The sequence below is a fragment of the Pipistrellus kuhlii genome, unplaced genomic scaffold (assembly GCF_014108245.1).
Source record: "Pipistrellus kuhlii isolate mPipKuh1 unplaced genomic scaffold, mPipKuh1.p scaffold_m20_p_26, whole genome shotgun sequence".
NCBI classification, from domain to species: domain Eukaryota; kingdom Metazoa; phylum Chordata; class Mammalia; order Chiroptera; family Vespertilionidae; genus Pipistrellus; species Pipistrellus kuhlii.
In genome coordinates, this window is record NW_023425525.1 from 103615 (window position 1) to 124345 (window position 20731).

General features: G+C 70.2%; 1 protein-coding gene across 3 annotated transcripts in view; it reads right to left on the minus strand.

The window, feature by feature from the left end:
- Positions 1–20731, minus strand: part of TNS3 (tensin 3) — a 92838-nt gene that overhangs the window by 18771 nt on the left and 53336 nt on the right. For all 3 annotated transcript variants that reach the window (XM_045587169.1, XM_045587168.1, XM_045587167.1), the window contains exons 7-15: positions 18364–18447; positions 17317–17429; positions 16948–17008; positions 15748–15823; positions 12229–12358; positions 11930–11995; positions 11004–11108; positions 3458–4654; positions 242–381 (exon numbers count right to left, since the gene is read on the minus strand). In XM_045587169.1, coding sequence (XP_045443125.1) covers positions 242–381; positions 3458–4654; positions 11004–11108; positions 11930–11995; positions 12229–12358; positions 15748–15823; positions 16948–17008; positions 17317–17429; positions 18364–18447 — 1972 coding nt within the window. The remainder of the gene's footprint in view (positions 1–241; positions 382–3457; positions 4655–11003; positions 11109–11929; positions 11996–12228; positions 12359–15747; positions 15824–16947; positions 17009–17316; positions 17430–18363; positions 18448–20731) is intronic.

Below are 20731 nucleotides of genomic sequence, written 5' to 3' on the forward strand. Positions count from 1 at the left end.
TGCGGGGGAGGGAGGGCCTGCGGGGGGAGGGCCTGCGGGGGGGGCCTGCGGGGGAGGGAGGGCCTGCGGGGGAGGGAGGGGCTGCGGGGGGAGGGCCTGCGGGGGGGGCCTGCGGGGGAGGGAGGGCCTGCGGGGGAGGGAGGGGCTGCGGGGGGAGGGCCTGCGGGGGGAGGGGCTGCGGGGGGGGCTGCGGAGGGGGCTGTGGTGGGGAGGGCCTGTGGAGGGCTGCAGAGGGGCGTACCTCCTTGGCATCGGCTGGCGACAGGAAAGGTGGGGTCCCCCACCCGCACTGCGGGAAGGCGGGCCCTCCCACGTGGTTGTCGTACTGCCCGAGGCTCAGCTTCCGGAACCTTCTGCGCAGCAGCTCGTCGCCCGGGGAGCCTGTGCGAGAGACGCTGCGTCTCAGGGGCCGCCGCAGGCTTCTCAGAGACAGGGCTCCCGGCCACCTCCGGCGGCACCTGGAGGCCTGGAACACGGCTGCACACGGGAGGGGCCAGGAAAACCGAGAGCGGACGCTGACCCAGTGACGGAGCGAGTCCCAGGGCCGGGCACGGGGGGGGGGTGTGTGTGTGTGTGTGGTGAGGGCCGGGCACAGGGAGGGGGCAGGGCCGGGCACAGGGAGGGGGTGAGGGCCGGGGTACAGGGAGGGGGGGTGAGGGCCGGGCACAGGGAGGGGGTGAGGGCCGGGCACAGGGAGGGGGTGAGGGCCGGGTACAGGGAGGGGGGGTGAGGGCCGGGCACAGGGAGGGGGTGAGGGCCGGGCACAGGGAGGGGGTGAGGGCCGGGTACAGGGAGGGGGGGTGAGGGCCGGGCACAGGGAGGGGGTGAGGGCCGGGTACAGGGAGGGGGGGTGAGGGCTGGGCACAGGGAGGGGGCTGGGCTGGGCACAGGGAGGGGGTGAGGGCCGGGCACAGGGAGGGGGTGAGGGCCGGGCACAGGGAGGGGGCAGGGCCGGGCACAGGGAGGGGGTGAGGGCCGGGCACAGGGAGGGGGGGGCAGGGCACAGGGAGGGGGGTGAGGGCCGGGCACGGGGGGGGGGTGAGGGCCGGGCACAGGGAGGGGGCAGGGCCGGGTACAGGGAAGGGGGTGAGGGCCGGGCACAGGGAGGGGGCAGGGCCGGGCACAGGGAGGGGGGTGAGGGCCAGGCACAGGGAGGGGGGGCAGGGCACAGGGAGGGGGGTGAGGGCCGGGCACAGGGAGGGGGGGCAGGGCACAGGGAGGGGGGGTGAGGGCCGGGCACAGGGAGGGGGTGAGGGCCGGGCACGGGGGGGGGGGGTGAGGGCCGGGCACAGGGAGGGGGGGGCAGGGCACAGGGAGGGGGGTGAGGGCCGGGCACAGGGAGGGGGGGTGAGGGCCGGGCACGGGGGGGGGGGGTGAGGGCCGGGCACGGGGAGGGGGCAGGGCCGGATACAGGGAGGGGGTGAGGGCCGGGCACAGGGAGGGTCGGGTCAGGGTACGAGACTCCCGCCTTGTGAACAGGCTCTCCCGGGAGCACTGAGGTGCCGGGTGGGGTCGGAGGAGTCAGAGGGAGACGCCTGGCCACGCTCCTGCCCCCACTCCCCCTCGTGAGCTGCCCCCGAGGGCAGACGGAGGCGCACAGGGACCCGCTGGGAGCCGAGGACCGGCTGGGGCTGTTCCTCCTGCGCCTCAGCCTCACGGCGGCTCGCCCCGGCCCCTCGGGGCCGCCTCTGGGCTCTCACGCAGGGTGCGAGGGAGTTTCCAGAGCCCTCCGAGCGTGCCGTGGCACAGGGCGACGCTCACGGCTTCCGACAGAAGCCGGGGCGTGTCCTGGCCTGACCTCTGACCTCCACCCACTGCGGTGAGTAGTTCTCCCGGGGCCCAGGGGTCCGCTGTGCAGGCCCAGGCCGTCCTCAGCCGCTCATACGGCGGGCCCTGGGCGAGCACCACCGCCTGGCGCCAGGCGCTGAAAGCAGGCGTCCAAACACCCGGCCCGGCTCACGGCCAATTCCGTGCCAGGAAGTCGAACGGCTCAGCAGCCCATCAGCACGGAGCGACACCGCCCGCCACGCGGTCACACACGGAACACGCCGCCTGAGCAGGCGGAGCCCGAGCCGCCCGGTGAGAGGAGGGGAGCACGGTGCTAGTGGGGACCGGACCCGCCCGCTGCCCGCTCTGCCCACCCGCTGCCCACCTGCTGCCCGCTCTGCCTGCCTGCTGCCTGCTGCCCGCTCTGCCCACTCTGCCTACCCGCCCGCTGCCCGCTCTGCCCACCTGCTGCCCGCTCTGCCTACCCGCCTGCTGCCTGCTCTGCTCACCTGCTGCCCGCTCTGCCTGCTCTGCCCACTCTGCCTGCCCGCTGCCCGCTCTGCCCGCTCTGCCTGCCTGAGGCCAAGAGCCAGGCTGTGCTTGGGCCATTTGTGGCTCGGGGTCAGCGGTGCACAGCCTTCCTGCCAGGAGGTCACGGTCATTTCCGGTGTCACAGAGGTCAGACTTTGTGTCTGTTTGCTGATAGGAACCTGCTGACCTGACCGCCCTGAGCGCAGGGCACCCCTGACGGCCGGCTTCCTGCCGGAGGCGGGCACTGGGCGGACATCCTGCCGCTGAACGGAAGGCGAGGACCGCCGGGGCCTGGGGTCTGGTGGCCGTCAGGGCCTCCTCCCCGTCCCCGAGTCAGGGTGCACAGAGGACAGGCGTGCTCTCCAGGCAGAGCTGCGGCCACGCCCCGGCCGGTGGCTCCGTGGTGGGAACACCACCCCCACCCCCACGGCGGTGGTTCGATGCCTGCACACGCCTGGGCTGGGCTGGGCTCCGGGCTCTGGTTGGGCCCATGCAGGAGGCAGGGGTCCACGTTCTCTCCCTTCCTCTCTCTGAAGCCAGTGAGGACGTGAAAGATCTTTAAAGGAACAGTCCCGGGAACTGAAGGGTGTGCTTCCCACACCATTTCAGCACCCTCCAAGGAGCGGCATTCCCCGCCCGCGCTCGGCCCTTCCTCACGAGCGCCAGGAGCCACCAGGACGCGTTCCCTCCTCAGGAAAACCTACGAAGCTAAAGCCACTGGGTGGTCCCCAGCCTGACCCCCTCCCGTCCACACTGCAGGTCACTGCCTGCCACTGTGGTCACCTGGCCTTCCGTCTGGCTGGGCAGGACGGCCGGGCTGCTCCTTCCACTGCATCTCGATATGGGCCCTGCAGGCCGGCTCCTCGGGCACGGCCCTCGGCTGCAGCGTCCCCACCGGCTGCCTGTCCTGTGCTGGGCCCTGGAGCTCCCGTCCTGGGTCCCGCCATCTCAGCCTGCCCTCCGGAACCTGCCTCTCCCCATCGTCCCTCCGCACGCCCCCACCCACTGACAGGACCTGCCGGGCGCTCAGCCCCCTGCACCTGGGGCAGCACAGGGGCCTCCCTGCCTGGCCTGCGCCCAGGGCCAGCTGCCGCCTCCACCCGCTCCCTCCTCGCTGCCTGCACAGCGCAACGCGGGTGCGCCAGGAGGCTCAGCTCACCTTGCGGCCCGGGGGCCCTGCCGGCGTCCTCTCCGCGGTCCTGCAGGCGGCCGCTGGCCCGGGGCCCGCCCCCCACGCCGCCGGGGGCCGAGGGGCTGCTGGCCAGGCCGCCCAGCTTGTTCAAGTGGGTGGGGAGGGGCTCGAAGGTGGGGTCCAGCTCCAGGATCAGCCTGTTGAGCTGCTCGATGGAATGGTCGATGTCCAGGGTGGGGGAGCCGGGGGTGGGGTCCGGGCCGGGCTCCGGGCCGGTCCCGTTCACCACGCAGACGCCCGGGAGCCGGGCTTTGCCGGGGGCGGGCCGCTGGGTGTCAGGGGGGTGAGGTCCGGAGCCCACGGCCACTCTGCTGCCGGCCCCCTGGGCGGGGGCGGCCGGGTGCCCCGGCGGAGCCTGTGCCGCGCGGGCGCTGTCCGCCGTGCCGCGGGCGACGAGCCGGGCCTCCCCCGCGGGCGCGAAGCTGTACTGGTGGGTGGCCACCATCTGCTGCTGGCGCACCCAGGTCTGCGTGGGGTAGCCGCCCGGCTCGTAGGCCTGCGCCTGGGCCAGCGCACAGGGCGCCCGCAGCTCGGGCCGCGGCAGCTGGGGCTCACAGCCGCCGAACGCCTCCCGCCCGCACAGGGGCCCCCCGCCCGGGCCCGGGTCCGCGCCGTGGGCGCCGTGCGGGTCCTCCCCGGCGCTGCTGCCAAGCCCGTCCGACAGCAGCGAGTTGTGGCTGCTCTGGCGGCCGGCGAAGGGGCCCAGGGCGGCGGACGGGTGCCCCTCCGAGGAGGACAGGGTGCCCACGCTGCCCGCGCTGCGCAGGTCGTGGGCGGGCACCTCGTCGTCCAGGATGTCCGTCTCCCGGTCCTTGGGCGTGGCGTCCCCGTTCACGTGGACCTGGGCCGGCACGACGTGGCGCGTCCCGCTGACCCTGCCGCCGGCCTCGGTCATGTCCTGGAGGGGGGTGCCGGGGTCCTCCAGGCCGAAGCCGCTGAGCAGCTGGTCCAGCGCGGCCTTCTCCTGGGGGCTCAGAGCCCGCGGGCCCGGGGGCTCCTCGGTCCGGTCGGTCCGCGCCGAGGCCGTGGAGTGGCCCGAGTCGCTGCTCACCGACAGGGCGTGGTCGCTGTGGTCGGGGCTGCCGGCGGGGACGGCGGGCTCCGGGGCGCTCCTCCGCACGGTGGCGTACAGGCTGCCGTCCACGGGGCCCTGCGTGTGCAGCACTGAGGAGGGGGGGAGGCGGTCAGTCAGGGGCGGGCTGGGCATCTGTCCAGACAGGCCCGTTCCCAACGGACAGCCCGCAGGACCAGGCCCGGCTCTGCCCCGGAAGCCACGGAAGCAGCCCAGGGATCTGTGCCAGGCCCCGATGGCTCTGCCTGTTTCTTTTTAAAATGAATTTTTCTTTTTTCTTCTTTTAAAAAGATTTTTATTGATTCAGAGAGAGAGAGAGAAACATCAATGATGAGGGAGAATCATTGATCCGCTGCCTCCTGCACACCCCACACTGGGGATGGAGCCCTGACCGGGAATCGAACCCGGAACCCCTCAGTCTGCAGGCTGACACCCCATCCAGCCAGGGCCACGTCTTTTTGTGCAGAGACGGCCACTCAGGGCCCTGCCAGAGGGCCCGCTGGCTTCCCCAGCAGGTGGGTGCTGAGCTCAGCTCTGCCTGCTAACCCCGAACACCCAGCAGGAACGTGCCCTGAGGACCGGGCAGGCCTCCCTCCCAGTGGGAGCCCCTGAGCGGGCACTCCCGTTGGACAGACCGCACTGGATCTGCTCACGCCTGTGTGTGTCCCTGAGGGAGGGAGACACTGCGGCGTCTCTGGCCAGGAGGGCCAGCGGCAAGAGGGCAGACTCAGACACGGCCCGCCTGCCCTGGGACACGGAGGCGCAGCGTGGAGGGCCGGAGGAGGAGCGGCCTCATTGCAGGCGGCGGCTGCGTCACCGACCCCACCCACCCCGACCCCTGGCTTCTGACAGGCACTTTCTCACAGAGGGGAGAGGTTCTCAGAAAATACTTCCAAAGTCACCTGAGAAAACAGTCCTTCCCATCACGGCCGAGCACAAATTAACCAGTATCCACCTGTGCACTCAGGCCTGTGCCCAGGTGTGTGCTCACACGTGTACTCACAGGCGTGGCCAGGTGTGGGCTCACACGTGTGCTCAGGTGTACGCTCATAGATGTGTTACAGGCACTCCTTCCAAATGCTAAGCACCGAGCCCCAAAGGTGCAGAACTGAATGTAATGCCCCAGCCCAGCTTCCAGCAAAAAGTCAGCCCCTGGGGTCTCCCTGCGCCGCCTCTATGAACCTGTCCTCCTGGGTGACAGGTTTACTTAAAAAACCAATGTTTTGCCTGGCCGGTGTGGCTGAGCGGTTGAGCATCGGTCAAGCCAGGAACCAACAGGCCACGGTTGATTCCCAGTGAGGGCACATGCCTGCATTGCAGGCTCCATCCCTGGGGGGAGGGGGTGTGCAGGAGGCAGCCAGTCATGATGTGTCTCTCTCTCTCATCAATGTTTCCATCTCTATCCCTCTCCCTTCCTCTCTCTTGCTTAAAAAAAAAAAAAAAAAAAAAAAAAAAAAAAAATTATTAAAATAAATCAATTTTTAAGAAAAGCAACTTTGTGCCCCCTCCCCTGAAGGTCTCCGCGGAGAAGCTGGCCGTCTTTGGCAGGAGGGGGGCATTTGCATCTACCCTCCCCCCTTTTTCTGAGTTTCTTTGGAAATGCCCCCCCCCCAGAACCTCTCCTGAGGAAGCGTGCGCCTCGAAGACGAAGGCGGTCCTCCGAGGCAGAGGGGGGCCAGGGAGGGAAGGAGCAGAGGGGGGCGGGGCCAGGGGGCAGAGGCGGGAAGAGGAGGATGAGAGGGGTGTGGCCGGGAAGGCTGCTCTAGGTGTGCTACTTCCACGTCAGAGGAAAAGGGAGCCCGAAACCCGGTGGGGCCCAGGGCTCGTCCCAGCACCTCCGGAGCCAGGGCGGCCGCGGGAGTCCCCACAATGCGGGCCACAGCGGCCGGGAGCCCACAGGGGAGGACCGGAGGCTGGGGCTGCGGGCTGCGGGCTGCGATGGAACCCGCTGAGCCCCCCCAGGAATTCCATCCGCCTCGTCTGCTTCTGCCCCTTAAAACGCAGGAACCCCAGACCCACCGCTGTCTGTGCCGTCAGCAACTGAATGTTTTCCCTGCAGCTCCACACGCACACGCCACTCCTTAGCCAAGACCCGACCCCGGTCCTGAGGCGGCTCCTGTCCCAGGGAGGCCGGCTCGGCAGCCGCTGGGCGGACGAGCACTTTGGCCCCGGCCGGTCCCCATGGCCGCTCAGCTCGCCCAGGCTCAGCCCGTGAGGGACGGCCCCCGCCCGCCCGCCTGCCCCGCTGCGGGATGGCTCCTCTGGACACAGCCCAGCAGCCCCCGGGTGCTCCCAGGGACTCACTCCCCTGGCCACCAGCCAAACCACCCGGTACGTCCAGTACACCCAGAACCACCTCCACAGCTCCCCATGGCCACGGAGGCCCACGGCCTTGGCCCCCAGGAGACGTGTCCAGAGGAGAGACAACCCACCATCTGCCTGTGTCCAACGCTCTGCGTGAGCACAGCTCCACGGGCTCCGCTCTGCCAGGCCCAGGGCCCAGGGCCGGGAGGCGGGGGGAGGGGCGGAGAGGGGGTAAGGAGGGAGGGAGAGGGGGGCGGGCCAGGGGGGAGGGAGGGACCTGCAGGGAATGACCTGAAAAGGAAGGGTGGGTTCACAACAGGCCAAACTGCTACGACTGCACTATCAGAGTGAACTCCCCTGCATGCAAATCACACCTCAATGTAAAAATCATCGTGAGCCGAAATCGGTGTGGCTCAGTGGACAGAGTGCGGACTGGAAGGTCTCGGGTTCGTCAAGGGCATGTACCTTGGTTGTGGGCACATCCCAAGTAGGGGGTGTGCAAGAGGCAGCTGATGGACGATTCTCTCTCATCGATGATTCTAACTCTCTATCCCTCTCCCTTCCTTTCTGTAAAAAATCAAAAAATATATGTATTTTTTTAAAATGAAGTGAGCCCAGCTGGCGTGGCTCAGTGGTTGAGCATCAACCTATGAACCAGGAGGTCAGGGTTTAATTCCCCATCAGGGCACAGGCCTGGGTTGTGGGCTCGATCCCCAGTAAGGGGTGTGCAGGAGGCAGCCGATCAATGATTGTCCCTCATCATTGACGTTTCTCTCCCTCTCTCATTCTCTCTGAAATCAATAAAAATGTGTTTCAAAAAGTAAAATAAAAATGTTCATGAAATGAAGACAGACCTAAGACGCACACAGAATGAGTCCCCCTGCGGGGCTCCCTCCTCCTCTGCCTCCGCCCCCTGCTCCCCCCAGGGCCTCCCGCCCCAATGGCAGCCCGGCTCTTCCTGGGAGGCGCCTGGCCCTGACCTCCCTGCGCATTAGCCGCGCCTCCTCCGTCCACAGGCAGCTGCCCGTCTTCCTCGCCTTCCGGGCTTCCGGCACCTTCCCTCTGGGCGGCCTCTCGGTGCCTCGCTGGGGCTGCCCTGGCGCCACGGTGTCCATCCCGGGCGCAGAGGCTGGGGGACGGGGAGTCCCCTCGTGTCTGACCACTGCGTGTGCCTGACCCAGCTCCACGGACCTCACGCTCAGAGGACCGTGCTGGAGAACGGATTTAAAAAACGTATCCAGTTCCGAAAGCCCCTGCCCAGGCCACATGCAGTCGTCTGTCCCTCCCGGGTCGCGGCAGCGCTGACTGCTGCCAGATCCGCGTACACCTCCCTGCCACAGAGCCGCCTCCGCTCGGGACGACGCGCCTCCCTTTGGTGGAACTGCTTCCCGCGGGCGCAGGGAGAACCAGGCCAACAGCCGCCACCCGCCCATCCACCGCCCTGGCTTCTGGGAACATCCATTTGGCCGGCAGACCCCGGGCGGCCGACGGCAGCCTCACTGCGCCCTTGGCCTCTTTTTATAAAAACAGGAGCAGCCAAGGATGGTGACAGACCACTCCGTCCCCAGACATGACGTGCGGCCTGCCTTCTGACAGACAAACGCCACTGCTCCCCAGGCGGCTTCCAGCAGTGCCCCCAGCACCTCCTTCTCTTCCTGAGGAGGCATGCCTGGTGAGCCCAAACCCAGAGCCGGGCCCCCAACTCAGAGCCGAGCATCACACTCAGAGCCGAGCCCCGAACCCAGAGCCGAGCATCACACTCAGAGCTGGGCCCCAACTCAGAGCCGAGCCCCAAACTCAGAGCCGAGCATCACACTCAGAGCCGGGCCCCAACTCAGAGCCAAGCCCCCAACTCAGAGCCGAGCCCCGAACCCAGAGCCGAGCATCACACTCAGAGCCAGGCCCCGAACTCGGAGCCGAGCCCCCAAACTCAGAGCCAAGCCCCCAACTCGGAGCCGGGCCCCGAACTCGGAGCCGAGCCCCCAAACTCCTCGGAGCCGAGCCCGAACTCGGCGGCCTGAGCTGCCAGGCGGAGGCTCCGGGCAGTGCCACGCTGCCATGCCGCAGGGGCTGTGCGCGTGGCTGTGCGCGTGTTTTCTGGAAGCAGCAGCCCTAGCTTCTGGGAGACACAGATGAGAAGGAAGAGCAGGCGGAGGAGGCGGCATTCCAACCAGCGGCCGGCGCCTCCGGAGGGGCGTGCCTGTGGGACCAGCCCCAGGGAGGCTCCGCCGGTGTCGGGCGCGGCTCCGGCTCCGGCATGCGGCCGCCACAGCCGCTACGGCGTGGGGCACCGAGTGGCTGGCATGTCCTGGACGTGGCGACTGGACGTGGCGACTGCGGGGGCCGGCACGGCCCCTCTCCTGCGCCCCAACCCGCCAGCACGCCCCGGGCTCCGGCCTGGCAGCCTCTCAGACACGCCGCCTCCAACCTCCCATCTGGAGAGGCAGTAACAGTCCCCCAGGCGGCTGTCACCGGGCTCCCAGCCTCCCCCGCGCCCCACCCCGTCTCCCGCCTCCAACCCTGTCTGCTGCACGGCCCCAGGCAGAACGGCTGTCCGGGTGCTGGGGGATGGCAGAAGCTGCCTGCCCACACCGCACACGTGCGCGCACACACTCGCGTACACAGGCACATGCCTGCCTACCTTCCACACCGCCCAGTCCCTCCGTCTCCGTGGGACCGCTTTTCCTTTTCCGGGAAGAAAGCTCAGCCCAGAGGATCCGCATCCCGGGGGCGTGCCTCCCGAGGCCGCCGCCTCCGGCTCCCGCCCCGGCTCCCGCCCCGTGAGCGAGCACAGGAGGGGAGCAGCCTGTTGGCTGAGCGGGGACTCTGACTCCCCAAAGGCGGGCGGTGTAAACACGAGGTGGGGCTGTGCAATCAGGCTGGTGAAATTTGAACCCGGAGGCCCAGGAGGCGGAGAAAAGCTCCACGAGGCAGGCCGCTCCAGGCTCCTCGCCCCGCCAGCCAGTGCCAAGTCCACTGCCTCCGCCCAGCCCGGCGCCTGCGCCTCCGCCTGTCCCTGGCCGAGCTGTCACAATTCCTCCCCTCTCTCCCCAACGCAGGCCCTGCACACCGTGGGAGGAACGCCCAGACCTCTGCTGAGACGGGGGAGGGGAGGGGACCCCGCACCCACGACACGGGAGGGGCTGTGTGGGGCGCGTGCACCGGGCCCTTCTCTCTGCTCCTGGCTCCGTGAGCACACATTTAAAGGCGGCGGGTTTTCCTCCAGGATGTCTGAGCCTCCCAGGAGGAAGTGCCCCTGCAGGGAGGCCTGGGTCTGCCCCTCAGGAGGAAATGCACCTGCAGGGAGGCCTGGGCCCGCCCCTCAGGAGGAAGTACACCTGCAGGGAGGCCTGGGCCCGCCCCCTCAGGAGGAAGTACACCTGCAGGGAGGCCTAGGCCCGCCCCCCAGGAGGAAGTGCCCCTGCAGGGAGGCCTGGGCCCACCCTCCAGGAGGAAGTGCCCCTGCAGGGAGGCCTGGGGCCCCCCCTCACAGGAGAAAGTCCCCCTGCAGGGAGGCCTGGGCCCACCCCTCAGGAGGAAGTGCATCTGTAGGGAGGCCTGGCCCGCCCCCCCCCCTCCAGGAGGAAGTGCCCCTGCAGGGAGGCCTGGGCCCGCCCCCCCCCTCCCGGAGGAAGTGCCCCTGCAGGGAGGCCTGGGCCCGCCCCCCCTCCCAGGAGGAAGTGCCCCTGCGGGGAGGCCTGGGCCCGCCCCCCCCTCCCAGGAGGAAGTGCCCCTGCGGGGAGCTGGGCCTGCAGTCACCGGGGTCAGTTCTCAGTCGCCGGTTGAAGGAGAAGCACTGAGTTCTCAGGAGCCCAGGAGCCCTCTGTGCCCACGGACACGGATCTCCTCCTCGGCCTCCCCGTACACCGGCACACACCGCCCTCCCTGCTTCACGGCGGCCCCACAGAGGGCACGCTTGGAGGTGTGCCGAGAGCAGGTGTGGGGAAGGCCGGCTGCCACAGCCCCGACCGACCCCGCCGCCGACCCCGCCGCCGTGCGCCACGAGAGGGGGGAGGGGCCGGCCGCTGGGACAGGCCGGCTGGTCCCTTACTGACCGGCACGCCCATCGCCGCCCCGCCGAGAGCCTGGTCCTGGGGACCGATCCCCCCAGCGTGGCAGCAGCCAGCCCCGACGCACCTTCCCCGTGGGCGCCCAGGTTCTCGTACGAGTCCCAGCGGAGCAGGGGGTCGGCCGTGTCGAAGTCCACGCTCACGCCGCGGTCGCCGCGGAAGCGCTCACAGCCTGCGGGCGGGGGCGGGCGGTCAGCAGAGCCGGCGGCCCAGGCTCCTGTGGGCGATGGGCTGCTCCTGGTCAGCCTGCCCTCGGGCCTGGCACCGCTGTGCAGCACCCGCTGTCCGGACAGCCCCCCGGCTCTGCAGGAGGAAGGCCGCGTGGCCCTCAGAGGCTCCCGCCTGAGGGGGGCCGAGCCGGAGGGCGGCACCTCACACCCGATGCATGCGGGGTGCACGGCTCCCACACAGGGATCTCAGGTGCAGACGAACCCTGAGCCGGAGGGAAAAGGGCTGGTGGCTCTCCAGGGTATTTTCAGAAAAAGGAGAATCTGCTTTAAACACAAACGTGTGCCGACGCCAGAGCGTGGATCTTCTTCAGACACATGGGTGTTCGTTAAGGAGAAGAGTAATTTGGTATAATCGTCCCAGGATCAGCTTAAGGAGAGAGCTTAGGGGACAGGACGTGGCCCATCCTCGCCACTGTCTATCAGCCTGTGATTAAGACCTGTATCAGGAGCCTGCACAATGTGGGTACAGCACCAGCCGGGGACTGAAGGGTTGCAGGTTCGATTCCGTACCTGGGTTGCAGGCTGGTTCCCGGACCGATTGGGGGCAACCAACCGATGTGTCTCTCTCACATCGATGTTTTCTCTCTCTGTCTCCCCCTCCCTTCACTCTCTAAAAACCAATGGGAAAAATATCTTCGGGTCAGGATTTAAAATAAACAAAAATTAAAAAGCCTGTATCGCGAACATTTCCAAACTCGGGTGAAGGTGGGAGACAGCCCGGAGACCCCACGCCCCCCGCAGGCAGGCCCCGCCCGGCGCCCACCTTGGATCCTCTCCGGGGAGGCGGAGAACAGGAGCTCGATCTTCCCGCCGGCGGGAAAGCGGTCATCTGCAACGGAGAGCGCTCAGCGAGCAGCGGGCGGGGACAGGGCCACGGAGGCCGCGCCCCACGCCCGACAGGCCCGCGCCTGCACGGAAACGCCGTCCGTCTGTCCTGCCGTTGGTCAGTTCGGTCCATTGGGTCGTTAGGGGGAGGGGCAGGGAGGAGAGGATCCCACAGGCCCCGCGGCGGGTGCCCCCCGCCGTCCGCCCGTCCGCCCGTCCGCCCGTCCGCGGGCTCACCCTGGCAGGCGCTGTCCAGGTCCTGCTTGCCGAACACCAGGCTGCAGCCCTGCACGGCGCCCGTGTGGAACTGCAGGCGGAAGATGACGTCACGCGTGGCCGAGCGGTACTTCTTGTGGTAGCACTTCACCTGTGGGAGCGGAGAGGGGCTCAGGACAGCCCCCGCGGGCCCTGGAGCAGGGCCGGGAGCAGGGCCAGGTGGAACCCCGTGCACAGTGCCCAGCGCTCAGCCCTCAGAGGGCCGCCCCGGCCTGCAGACACCCCGGAGGGCAGTCTCTGGGAGACATGTGCCGTGTGGAATCCACGGCCTTTCTCCTCTACATCAGCACACGCCCGTGATGAAGCTTTTCGGCTGTCGGCCCTCTCCGTGTTCCCACAAAGGCAGCAGGTGGTCATTAGCATGTGTGTGCAGCGTGTGTGTGCATGGGCTGCGGTTAGAGAGACAGCGGGCACAGGGAGGGAGAGAGGAAAGCAGGGGTGGGGGAGACAGAGACACAGAGAGGGAAGGCAGAGATGGGCTGTGAGGTTCGGAGGGTGATGAACGGCTAGGATGCGGCGGCTGTGGGCCTGCACACCCCTCCAGCCTCGCTCGCTCGCTGACAGCCACACGCGCCTGCCCGTGCGGGTGAACGCCGAGTGGTGACGGCGCGCACGGGGGCGGTCCCTTTGTGAGGCTCTGACTGCGGGACCCTGAGCTGCTTTTGCAGATGCTGGTTCTCACAGCCCCAATCCCCGGGCCTGACCCTGGGCCCATCGGGGCAGCTCCACTTCCCTTCTCCACCCGCAGCAGCCAGCCCCGGCCCAGGGAACGAGGCTGGAGGGCGCCTGGAGCCCTGCCCGGGTCAGCGTCCGCCAGTCGGGCTCCCCACGCCCTGGGCCAGCCTCCCCAGCTGCATCCCCCCTCCCCCCCATCATCTCAGCTTCCACTGGCAACACAGACCACAAAAACTGGGGGCCCCCAGTGCACCCTGACGGGAGAGTCGGCATTTCACCAGCTGTGGGATGGCTGTCTAGACAGGCCTCAGGAATGTCTCCTGGGCAAGCGCCCACCGCAGAGCTGGCTGTCCCACAGCACGCGCGGGGCCTCCGAGCCCATGACGCAGGCTCTGCGCCTTCATCCCGCAGGAGCATCAGCAGGCGCTGCCCCAGGACACAGCCCCGCGCTGAGCCCCCCCCCCCCCCCCCCCCCCCCGCTGAGCCCCCCGCTGAGCCCCCGGGCTGAGCCCCGCGCTGAGGCCCCCCCTCCCCCGCTGAGCCCCCCGCGCTGAGCCCCCGGGCTGAGCCCCGCGCTGAGCCCCCCGCTGAGCCCCGCGCTGAGCCCCCCGCTGAGCCCCCGCCCTGAGCCCCCCTCTGAGCCCCCGGGCTGAGCCCCGCGCTGAGCTCCCCGCTGAGCCCCGCGCTGAGCCCCCCGCCCCCGCTGAGCCCCCCGCGCTGAGCCCCCGGGCTGAGCCCCGCGCTGAGCCCCCCGCTGAGCCCCGCGCTGAGCCCCCCGCTGAGCCCCCGCCCTGAGCCCCCCTCTGAGCCCCCGGGCTGAGCCCCGCGCTGAGCTCCCCGCTGAGCCCCGCGCTGAGCCCCCCGCCCCCGCTGAGCCCCCCGCGCTGAGCCCCCGGGCTGAGCCCCGGGCTGAGCCCCCCGCTGAGCCCCGCGCTGAGCCCCGCGCTGAGCTCCCCGCTGAGCCCCGCGCTGAGCCCCTGGGCTGAGCCCCCCGCGCTGAGCCCCGCGCTGAGCCCCGCGCTGAGCCCCCGCCCTGAGCCCCCGGGCTGAGCCCTGCGCTGAGCCCCGCGCTGAGCCCCCCGGGCTGAGCCCCGCGCTGAGCTCCCCGCTGAGCCCCGCGCTGAGCCCCCCGGGCTGAGCCCTGCGCTGAGCCCCGCGCTGAGCCCCCCGGGCTGAGCCCCGCGCTGAGCCCCCCGCTGAGCCCCCCCCCGCTGAGCCCCGCGCTGAGCCCCGCGCTGAGCCCCCCCCCCCCCCCAGCTGAGCCCCGCGCTGAGCCCCGGGCTGAGCCCCGCGCTGAGCCCCCCGCGCTGAGCCCCGTGCTGAGCCCCTGCCCTGAGCCCCCGGGCTGAGCCCCGCGCTGAGCCCCCGGGCTGAGCCCCTGGGCTGAGCCCCCCGCGCTGAGCCCCCGCTGAGCCCCCCCCTCCGCTGAGCCCCGCGCTGAGCCCCCCCCTCCGCTGAGCCCCGCGCTGAGCCCCGCGCTGAGCCCCGCGCTGAGCCCCCCGCTGAGCCCCGCGCTGAGCCCCGCGCTGAGCCCCCCGCTGAGCCCCGCGCTGAGCCCCCGCGCTGAGCCCCCGGGCTGAGCCCCCCGCTGAGCCCCGCGCTGAGCCCCCCCCGCTGAGCCCCCCGCTGAGCCCCGCGCTGAGCCCCCGCGCTGAGCCCCGCGCTGAGCCCCCGGGCTGAGCCCCGCGCTGAGCCCCGCGCTGAGCCCACGGGCGATGAGAGCAGCCCGGCGGCCGGGGGACTCATGGACCGTCAGGAGGACGATGCACAGGAAGCGGGAGGTGGGGTCAGGGGAGGCCGGTGACCGCGAGGAGCCAGGTGCAGGGAGAGGGAAGCCTGCCTCCTGGGCGCTCGCAGGAGCAGAACACAACGGTCTGTCTCTGCGCCCGGAGGCCTGGAGCGTCCCGGACGGAGCCTGCAGCGGGCCGAGCCGCCGCGGCCATGGCTCGCGCACACAAGACGAGACACGCAGGATGGGACGTGTGTACCGCGGAGCTGGCCCTGCTCCCAGGGCCTCCCCGCGCATTCCTCCCAGTTACATAACGCGGTGTTTACGGCACTGGAGCCGCCCTCCCGCGGGCGCGGTGACCTTCAGCGCCAGGTGAGGGCGCGGCGGCCTCACCCAACGGCCCGGGGTGAAGGGGTGACAAGCGCAGCGCCACGCGCCACGGGGCCTTCCCGCCCGCCCAGGCTCGGGAGCGTGGCCTGGGCCAGGCCGGCCTGCCTGCCGCGGCTCAGGAGCCTCTCCGAGGGCCTCGGTGCCGCTCTGGATGGAGAACCAAAGGCTGCCGCCAGAGCGGTCCAGGAAGGCCGAGCGCATCCACGTGCGCCACCCGCAGCGCGCGGCCCCGGCCTAACGCGGCCAGGCCGGCGCAGGGAGCACACGTGTGGCCGCGGGTCACGGGGACCCAGAGAGGTGGCCGGCGGGAGGGGCACCGGTACCATCTAGCCTCTCAGAGACTCAGCAACCAAAGACCTGCTGCTCCCGGGACACGCCCCCTCCCAGGAACACGTCCACCCCGGGACACGCCCCCGGCTCCCTGGACAAGCCCACCGCGCTCCGGGACACGCCCACCCCTCTCCGGACACGCCCCTCCAGGGACACGCCCACTCCGGGGCACGCCCACCCCCATCCCGGAAGGTCCCAGCATTTTTCTTCCGGTGCTGATTCCTCAGATCATTCTCAGGAGGGATGTACTCTGTCCGTTGGGTAAAGGGGCTCCCCTCGCATTAACCAGCTCCTGAGGTTCTGGGCCCAGGTTCACGGTCACTGTCTCTGACTGCCTGAGTGGTGGCCGCACTCACCATGACGTCCCCCTTCAGGAGCTGGGCCGGCTCGATGGCGATGTAGATGCGACTCGGGTTTTCGGGGCCCACGTTGCTTTGGAAAAACAAGGAGGTTGTGGTCACGTCATCGCAGGGCTTCAGGGAGGAAGGCGTTTCGAGAAAAGCACCACCCCGGGGCCCGACCAGCTTCCGGAGCCGCGGGGACATGGCTCAGGAGCGAAGCTGCCAGCGGGCAGTGCTGAGGCCTCGGCGGGACTGCAGGCCCCCGGAGGGCAGGGGCGCGGAGGACACGGCCCCGCCTTGGCCTCTGGAATGAGCGGAGGGGGCGCGGGCCGGGCTGGGGCCATCGCGTCAGAAACAAGCAGCTGGTTCCCAGGGCGCCATGGGGCGGCGAGCACTCTTTCTGCCTCACTCATTTTCATGAACGTCACAAGGCGCTAGGCCAACACCAGCCAGCCCAGAACGGCCAGATTCTGAGCATGCTCCGGCCGGCTTGGCTCACGGTTAAGCATCAACCTGCAAACCAGGTCACAGTTCAATTCCCCAGGGCACAGGCCCGGGTTGTGCAGGCTCAAGCCTGTGTGGGGCGTGCAGGAGGCAGCGGATCCATGGCTCTCTCATCATTGATGTTTCTCTCTCTCTCTCTCTCCCCCTTCCTCTCTAAAGTCAATAAGAACATATTAGAAAGAAAAGTAAGTTGTAGAGCGTACATCGATCCTCTCTAAATGCAAAGGAGAGAGAAAGGCCGCCATAAAGGCCACCACAGGGACGTGCCTCCTTCCCCCAGCAGCGGGCCCGCCCTCCGTCCACCGCAGTGAGCCTGACAGCCGGGCGGGGAGGTGGGAGGCGGGGAGGTGGGGAGGAGGGGAGGCGGGGAGCCTGACAGCGGGGCGGGGAGGTGGGAGATGGGGAGGTGGGGAGGTGGGGAGGCGGGGAGGTGGGGAGGAGGGGAGGCGGGGAGCCTGACAGCGGGGCGGGGAGGTGGGGAGGTGGGGAGGTGGGGAGGCGGGGAGGTGGGGAGGTGGGGAGGCGGGGAGGCGGGGAGGTGGGGAGGCGGGGAGGCGGGGAGGCGGGGAGATGGGGAGGCGGGGGGGGGGGGGGGGGGGGGCGGAGGCGGCAGTGAAGCCAGCCGGGGACGCAGCACCAGCCGGCAGGACACTGACCTCGGCGTCCTCTGCCCACGCCCCTCCCGCACTAGCCCGGAGGCCGCACACTCACTAGATCCCCGAGGTGTAGACGGGCTGCATGGCCTGGTAGAGCTTCAGGAAGGGCCGGCACACTGCGGGGGGGAGGGGGGGTGTGATCGCCCGGGAGTGCGAGGAAGCACGCAGGCCCCGGGAGGGTGACTAGAGGAAGGCGCACTGAACAGCCCCACTCGCTGCTTCCGGGCTGGACTCAGCACCGCAGTCGGACGGCAGCGGGAGGGGCCCAGGGTCCTCTGGGCTGTTTGTCCTTCCTGAGAAGCAAGTGACCCACCACACAGGTGGCCTGTCCAGTCCTGACCAGGGCCCTCAGGATGGAGGGTGCCCGCCCAGAGGGAACGGGGAAGGGGGTCCCGGCGCCCGCCCGTCCAGCGGGGACACTCACCCCCGCCCACGTCGAAGTTGGGGGTGCCGTGCAGGATGACGAAATGCAGGAACAGGGGTGAGGCATTCATCTTCACCGTCCCCGACAGCAGCCCGCTGAGGAACTGGACGTACCTGCAGGCACAGGCAGTGAGCGGCTCAGGGGCACCTGGAGCCCAGCCCGTGGGGACTGGAGGGGGGCTGGGCCGGGCAGCCGGTGTCTCTGGTGGTGCCTGCACGCCCCCGTGTGCACATTCCCATCAGGGGACGGCTCTGCCCGGCCGGCGTGGCTCCGGGCCCACTCCCAGTCAGGGCACAGTCCTGGGTTTTGGGCTCAATCCCCTGTGTGGGGTGGGTGGGGGGCAGCTGATCCACGATTCTCTCTCGTCATAGATGTTCCTATCTCTTTCCTTCTCCCTTCCTCTCTAAGTCAAAAAAATATATTAAAAAAATAAAATAAAAACAATTAATGGGATGTTCCCTCGCTGGGCCCTGGGGCTCGGGGTGTGGAGGGACCGAGCAGGGGCCCAGCCTGCCACGCCTGATGCTGCCCGACCACGGCCCCCTCCTCCCGGGGCCTGACTCCACGTACAAGGAAACCCCCAGTATCTGACCATGGCGTGGACCCCGCCCAGGCCGGCCGCCCTCCGGCCGGACACCAGCAGGCTCAGCTTCGTTATGTTTTTAAAACCTCTAAGTCACGCCGCAGTGCACGCACTGTGCCCCGTTAGTTCAAACAGAGCGGCTGGATCTGTGCATGAAGCGCCCAGCAGGCATTTCTGCACGTTAAGCCACGTTCCGCCGCCGGCTGCCGGCGCTGCTGATGGTGAGGAGACAGGCTCCACCGAGCCCCTCGGTCGCCCGGAACTAACAGGAGGAGCGCCCGAGGTGGCATGGGGCGGAGGGATACAGGGCGGGGAACGGGGACCAGAGGCCCGGCTGCTGCGGGGCCCGGCCGCCAGGGGCTACGGCAGAGCCGCCGGGTCAGCAGGAGGCCGGCCTCCTCCGCCCAGCGAGCCGCCCTCCGCTCCGGGCCGCTCGGCCGCCCCGCGTCCACGCGGACACGCACCGCTTCTGGGAGGGCTGCATCAGGGCCGAGACCTTGTCGTCGAAGAACTTCTTCATGGCGAACCTGTCCAGGGCCTGGTCGGCGCTGGGGGAGAGACGGCTGTCAGAGCCGCGCCCACAGGTCCCGCTCCGGGCGGCACCAAGCCATCAACCTCGGCCCTCTTCCCGGTCCCGCCCCACGGACACGCCGAGGCCGGACCCGCCCCGCGGACACGCCGAGGCCGGACCCGCCCCGCGGACACGCCGAGGCCGGACCCGCCCCACGGACACGCCGAGGCCGGACCCGCCGAGGCCGGACCCGCCCCGCGGACACGCCGAGGCCCGACCCGCCCCGCGGACACGCCCCGCGAACACGCCGAGGCCGGACCCGCCCCGCGGACCCGCCCCGCGGACACGCCCCGCGGACACGCCGGGGCCGGACCCGCCCCGCGGACACGCTGAGGCCGGACCCGCCCCGCGGACACGCCCCGCGGACACGCCGAGGCCGGACCCGCCCCGCGGACACGCCGAGGCCGGTGGGCCCAGCTGCAGCCCACACCCCGAAGGAGACAGCGGCCCCCCAGGCCCAGGGGCGCCGCTGGCCACTCGCCCGGGCTTCGGAGGCTCTGGCGAGATGGGCGGGCGGACCACTTAGCGCCACGGGAGTGGACACACCCGAGGCCCAGAGGCGTGATTGGAACCCACAGGGGCGCCCGATGCTCCCACGGGGAGTCCCAGCCTGACACGCTCAGAGGTCAGACCACTCCACGCCGGCTCCTCCGGGCACCCCTCCCGGCTCCCCCACCCCGACCTCAGCACAGCCGTGGAACGTGCCGGTCAGACAGCGTCACAGGCTCACGGCAGCCCAGAGCTTCCTGGAAAACCAGGTCCGCATGTGGCCTCTGCTGGGAGACACGTGCTCACGGCTCCAGACACACGTCAGAAATGGGGGCCAGGCTGAGGTGCCGAGCAGACGGGAGGACGGCGGCCACCCCATTGGGCCGCCGGAGGGGCCGGGTCCCGGAGTTTTGTAGAAAAGCCCCTGCGCCCCTCGTCTGGAGGCCCCTCGTTTTGGTGGCCGGGGCTGTGCTCACGCTCGGCCAGCTGTGAGTGGGGCCTGCCTCCCTCGCGTCTCCAGGAGCTGGTGCCCGGAACTTTCCGTCTGGACCTCGGAGGGAGTCTGTGGCCCGGGCGCACCGCTCCCTGACGCTCCGGGGTGGCAGGCACGCTGACAGGCCCCCGTGGCTCTGCCGCCCGGGCGCAGTGGCGGGAGGGGCGGGCAGGGTGGGCGGGTGGGGAGCCACCTTCTGCCGAGGGCCCTGTGGGTGCGTCTATCGTCACCCGGGCCACACTCCCCGCTCACGTCGGCGGCTGCGCTGGGTCAGCGTGCCACGGACCCACGCCATGGCGGGGCCTGCCCAGCCGCAGCCGGCGTCCCGCGTCCCGAGAGGCTGGGCCGTGGACGGGGCAGCGTGTCCTCGCGGGCCGAGCGGGAAAGGCGGCTCTCGGCCCGCTCGAGGGTGACGGTGAGGAAGCCCCACCAGCCCGCCCGGCGGTCGGTGCAGACAGAGCCGCCTTGTGGGGCAGGAACACGGGGGCTCTGTGCAGGGGCCGCGGGAGGGAGCCTGGTCCCCGGCCAAGTGCCGCTGGCCTCGCCGAGGGCTGGAGCGGGAGCGCACACAGGGCTCATTATCCGCTCCTCCCGGGCGGGCGGGCGGGCGGGCGGGTGTTCCTCCCGGGGCCCCAGCTCCGTTTCCAGGGAAAACAGAGGGAGCAGGCGGCCTCTGCAGGGAGGAGGGGCTGGCTCCCTGAACTGGCTTCTGTTTCCTGGGACGGACGGACGGACGCAGAGGCACAACGTGGCCACTGAGACGCCGGGGCCGCGCAGGGCCGAGTGGACGGGGGTGCGCACGGGCTCCGGGGGTCTCGGGTGCCTGCGGCCCCCTTGCTCGCTGTGCTCCCATGGGGGGGCGGGAGCGGCAGCTCGTCCCTGCGGCTCATCCTGGGACGGCTCTTCCAGCTCCAAGAGCCGGCCCCGCCGCTCCTGAGCCGGCGCCGGACCCCACCAGCGTGTCCTCCTGTCGGGGGGAGCCTGACCTGCCTCCGGGGGACTCGAGGGACAGGATGCGAGTGCCCTGGCCGGCGTGCACACCCTGAGTGCGGCCATCTCTCCCCGGCCGTTCCCAGGGAGCGGGCTCCGCTCCTACTTTGAATATGGCGCTGCCCCCTGCAGCCCGGGGGAGGCAGTGCGTGCACGGTGTCTCCCAGGCCCCAGGTGTCAGCGTGTCCACGCGTGCACAGGCCTGTCCCCGACCGGGAGCATGGCCTCCGCCTGAGCTGGCTCTCCCGGGGCCGCACAGGGACAGGCCCGGCCTCCCGCCGCCCGGGCA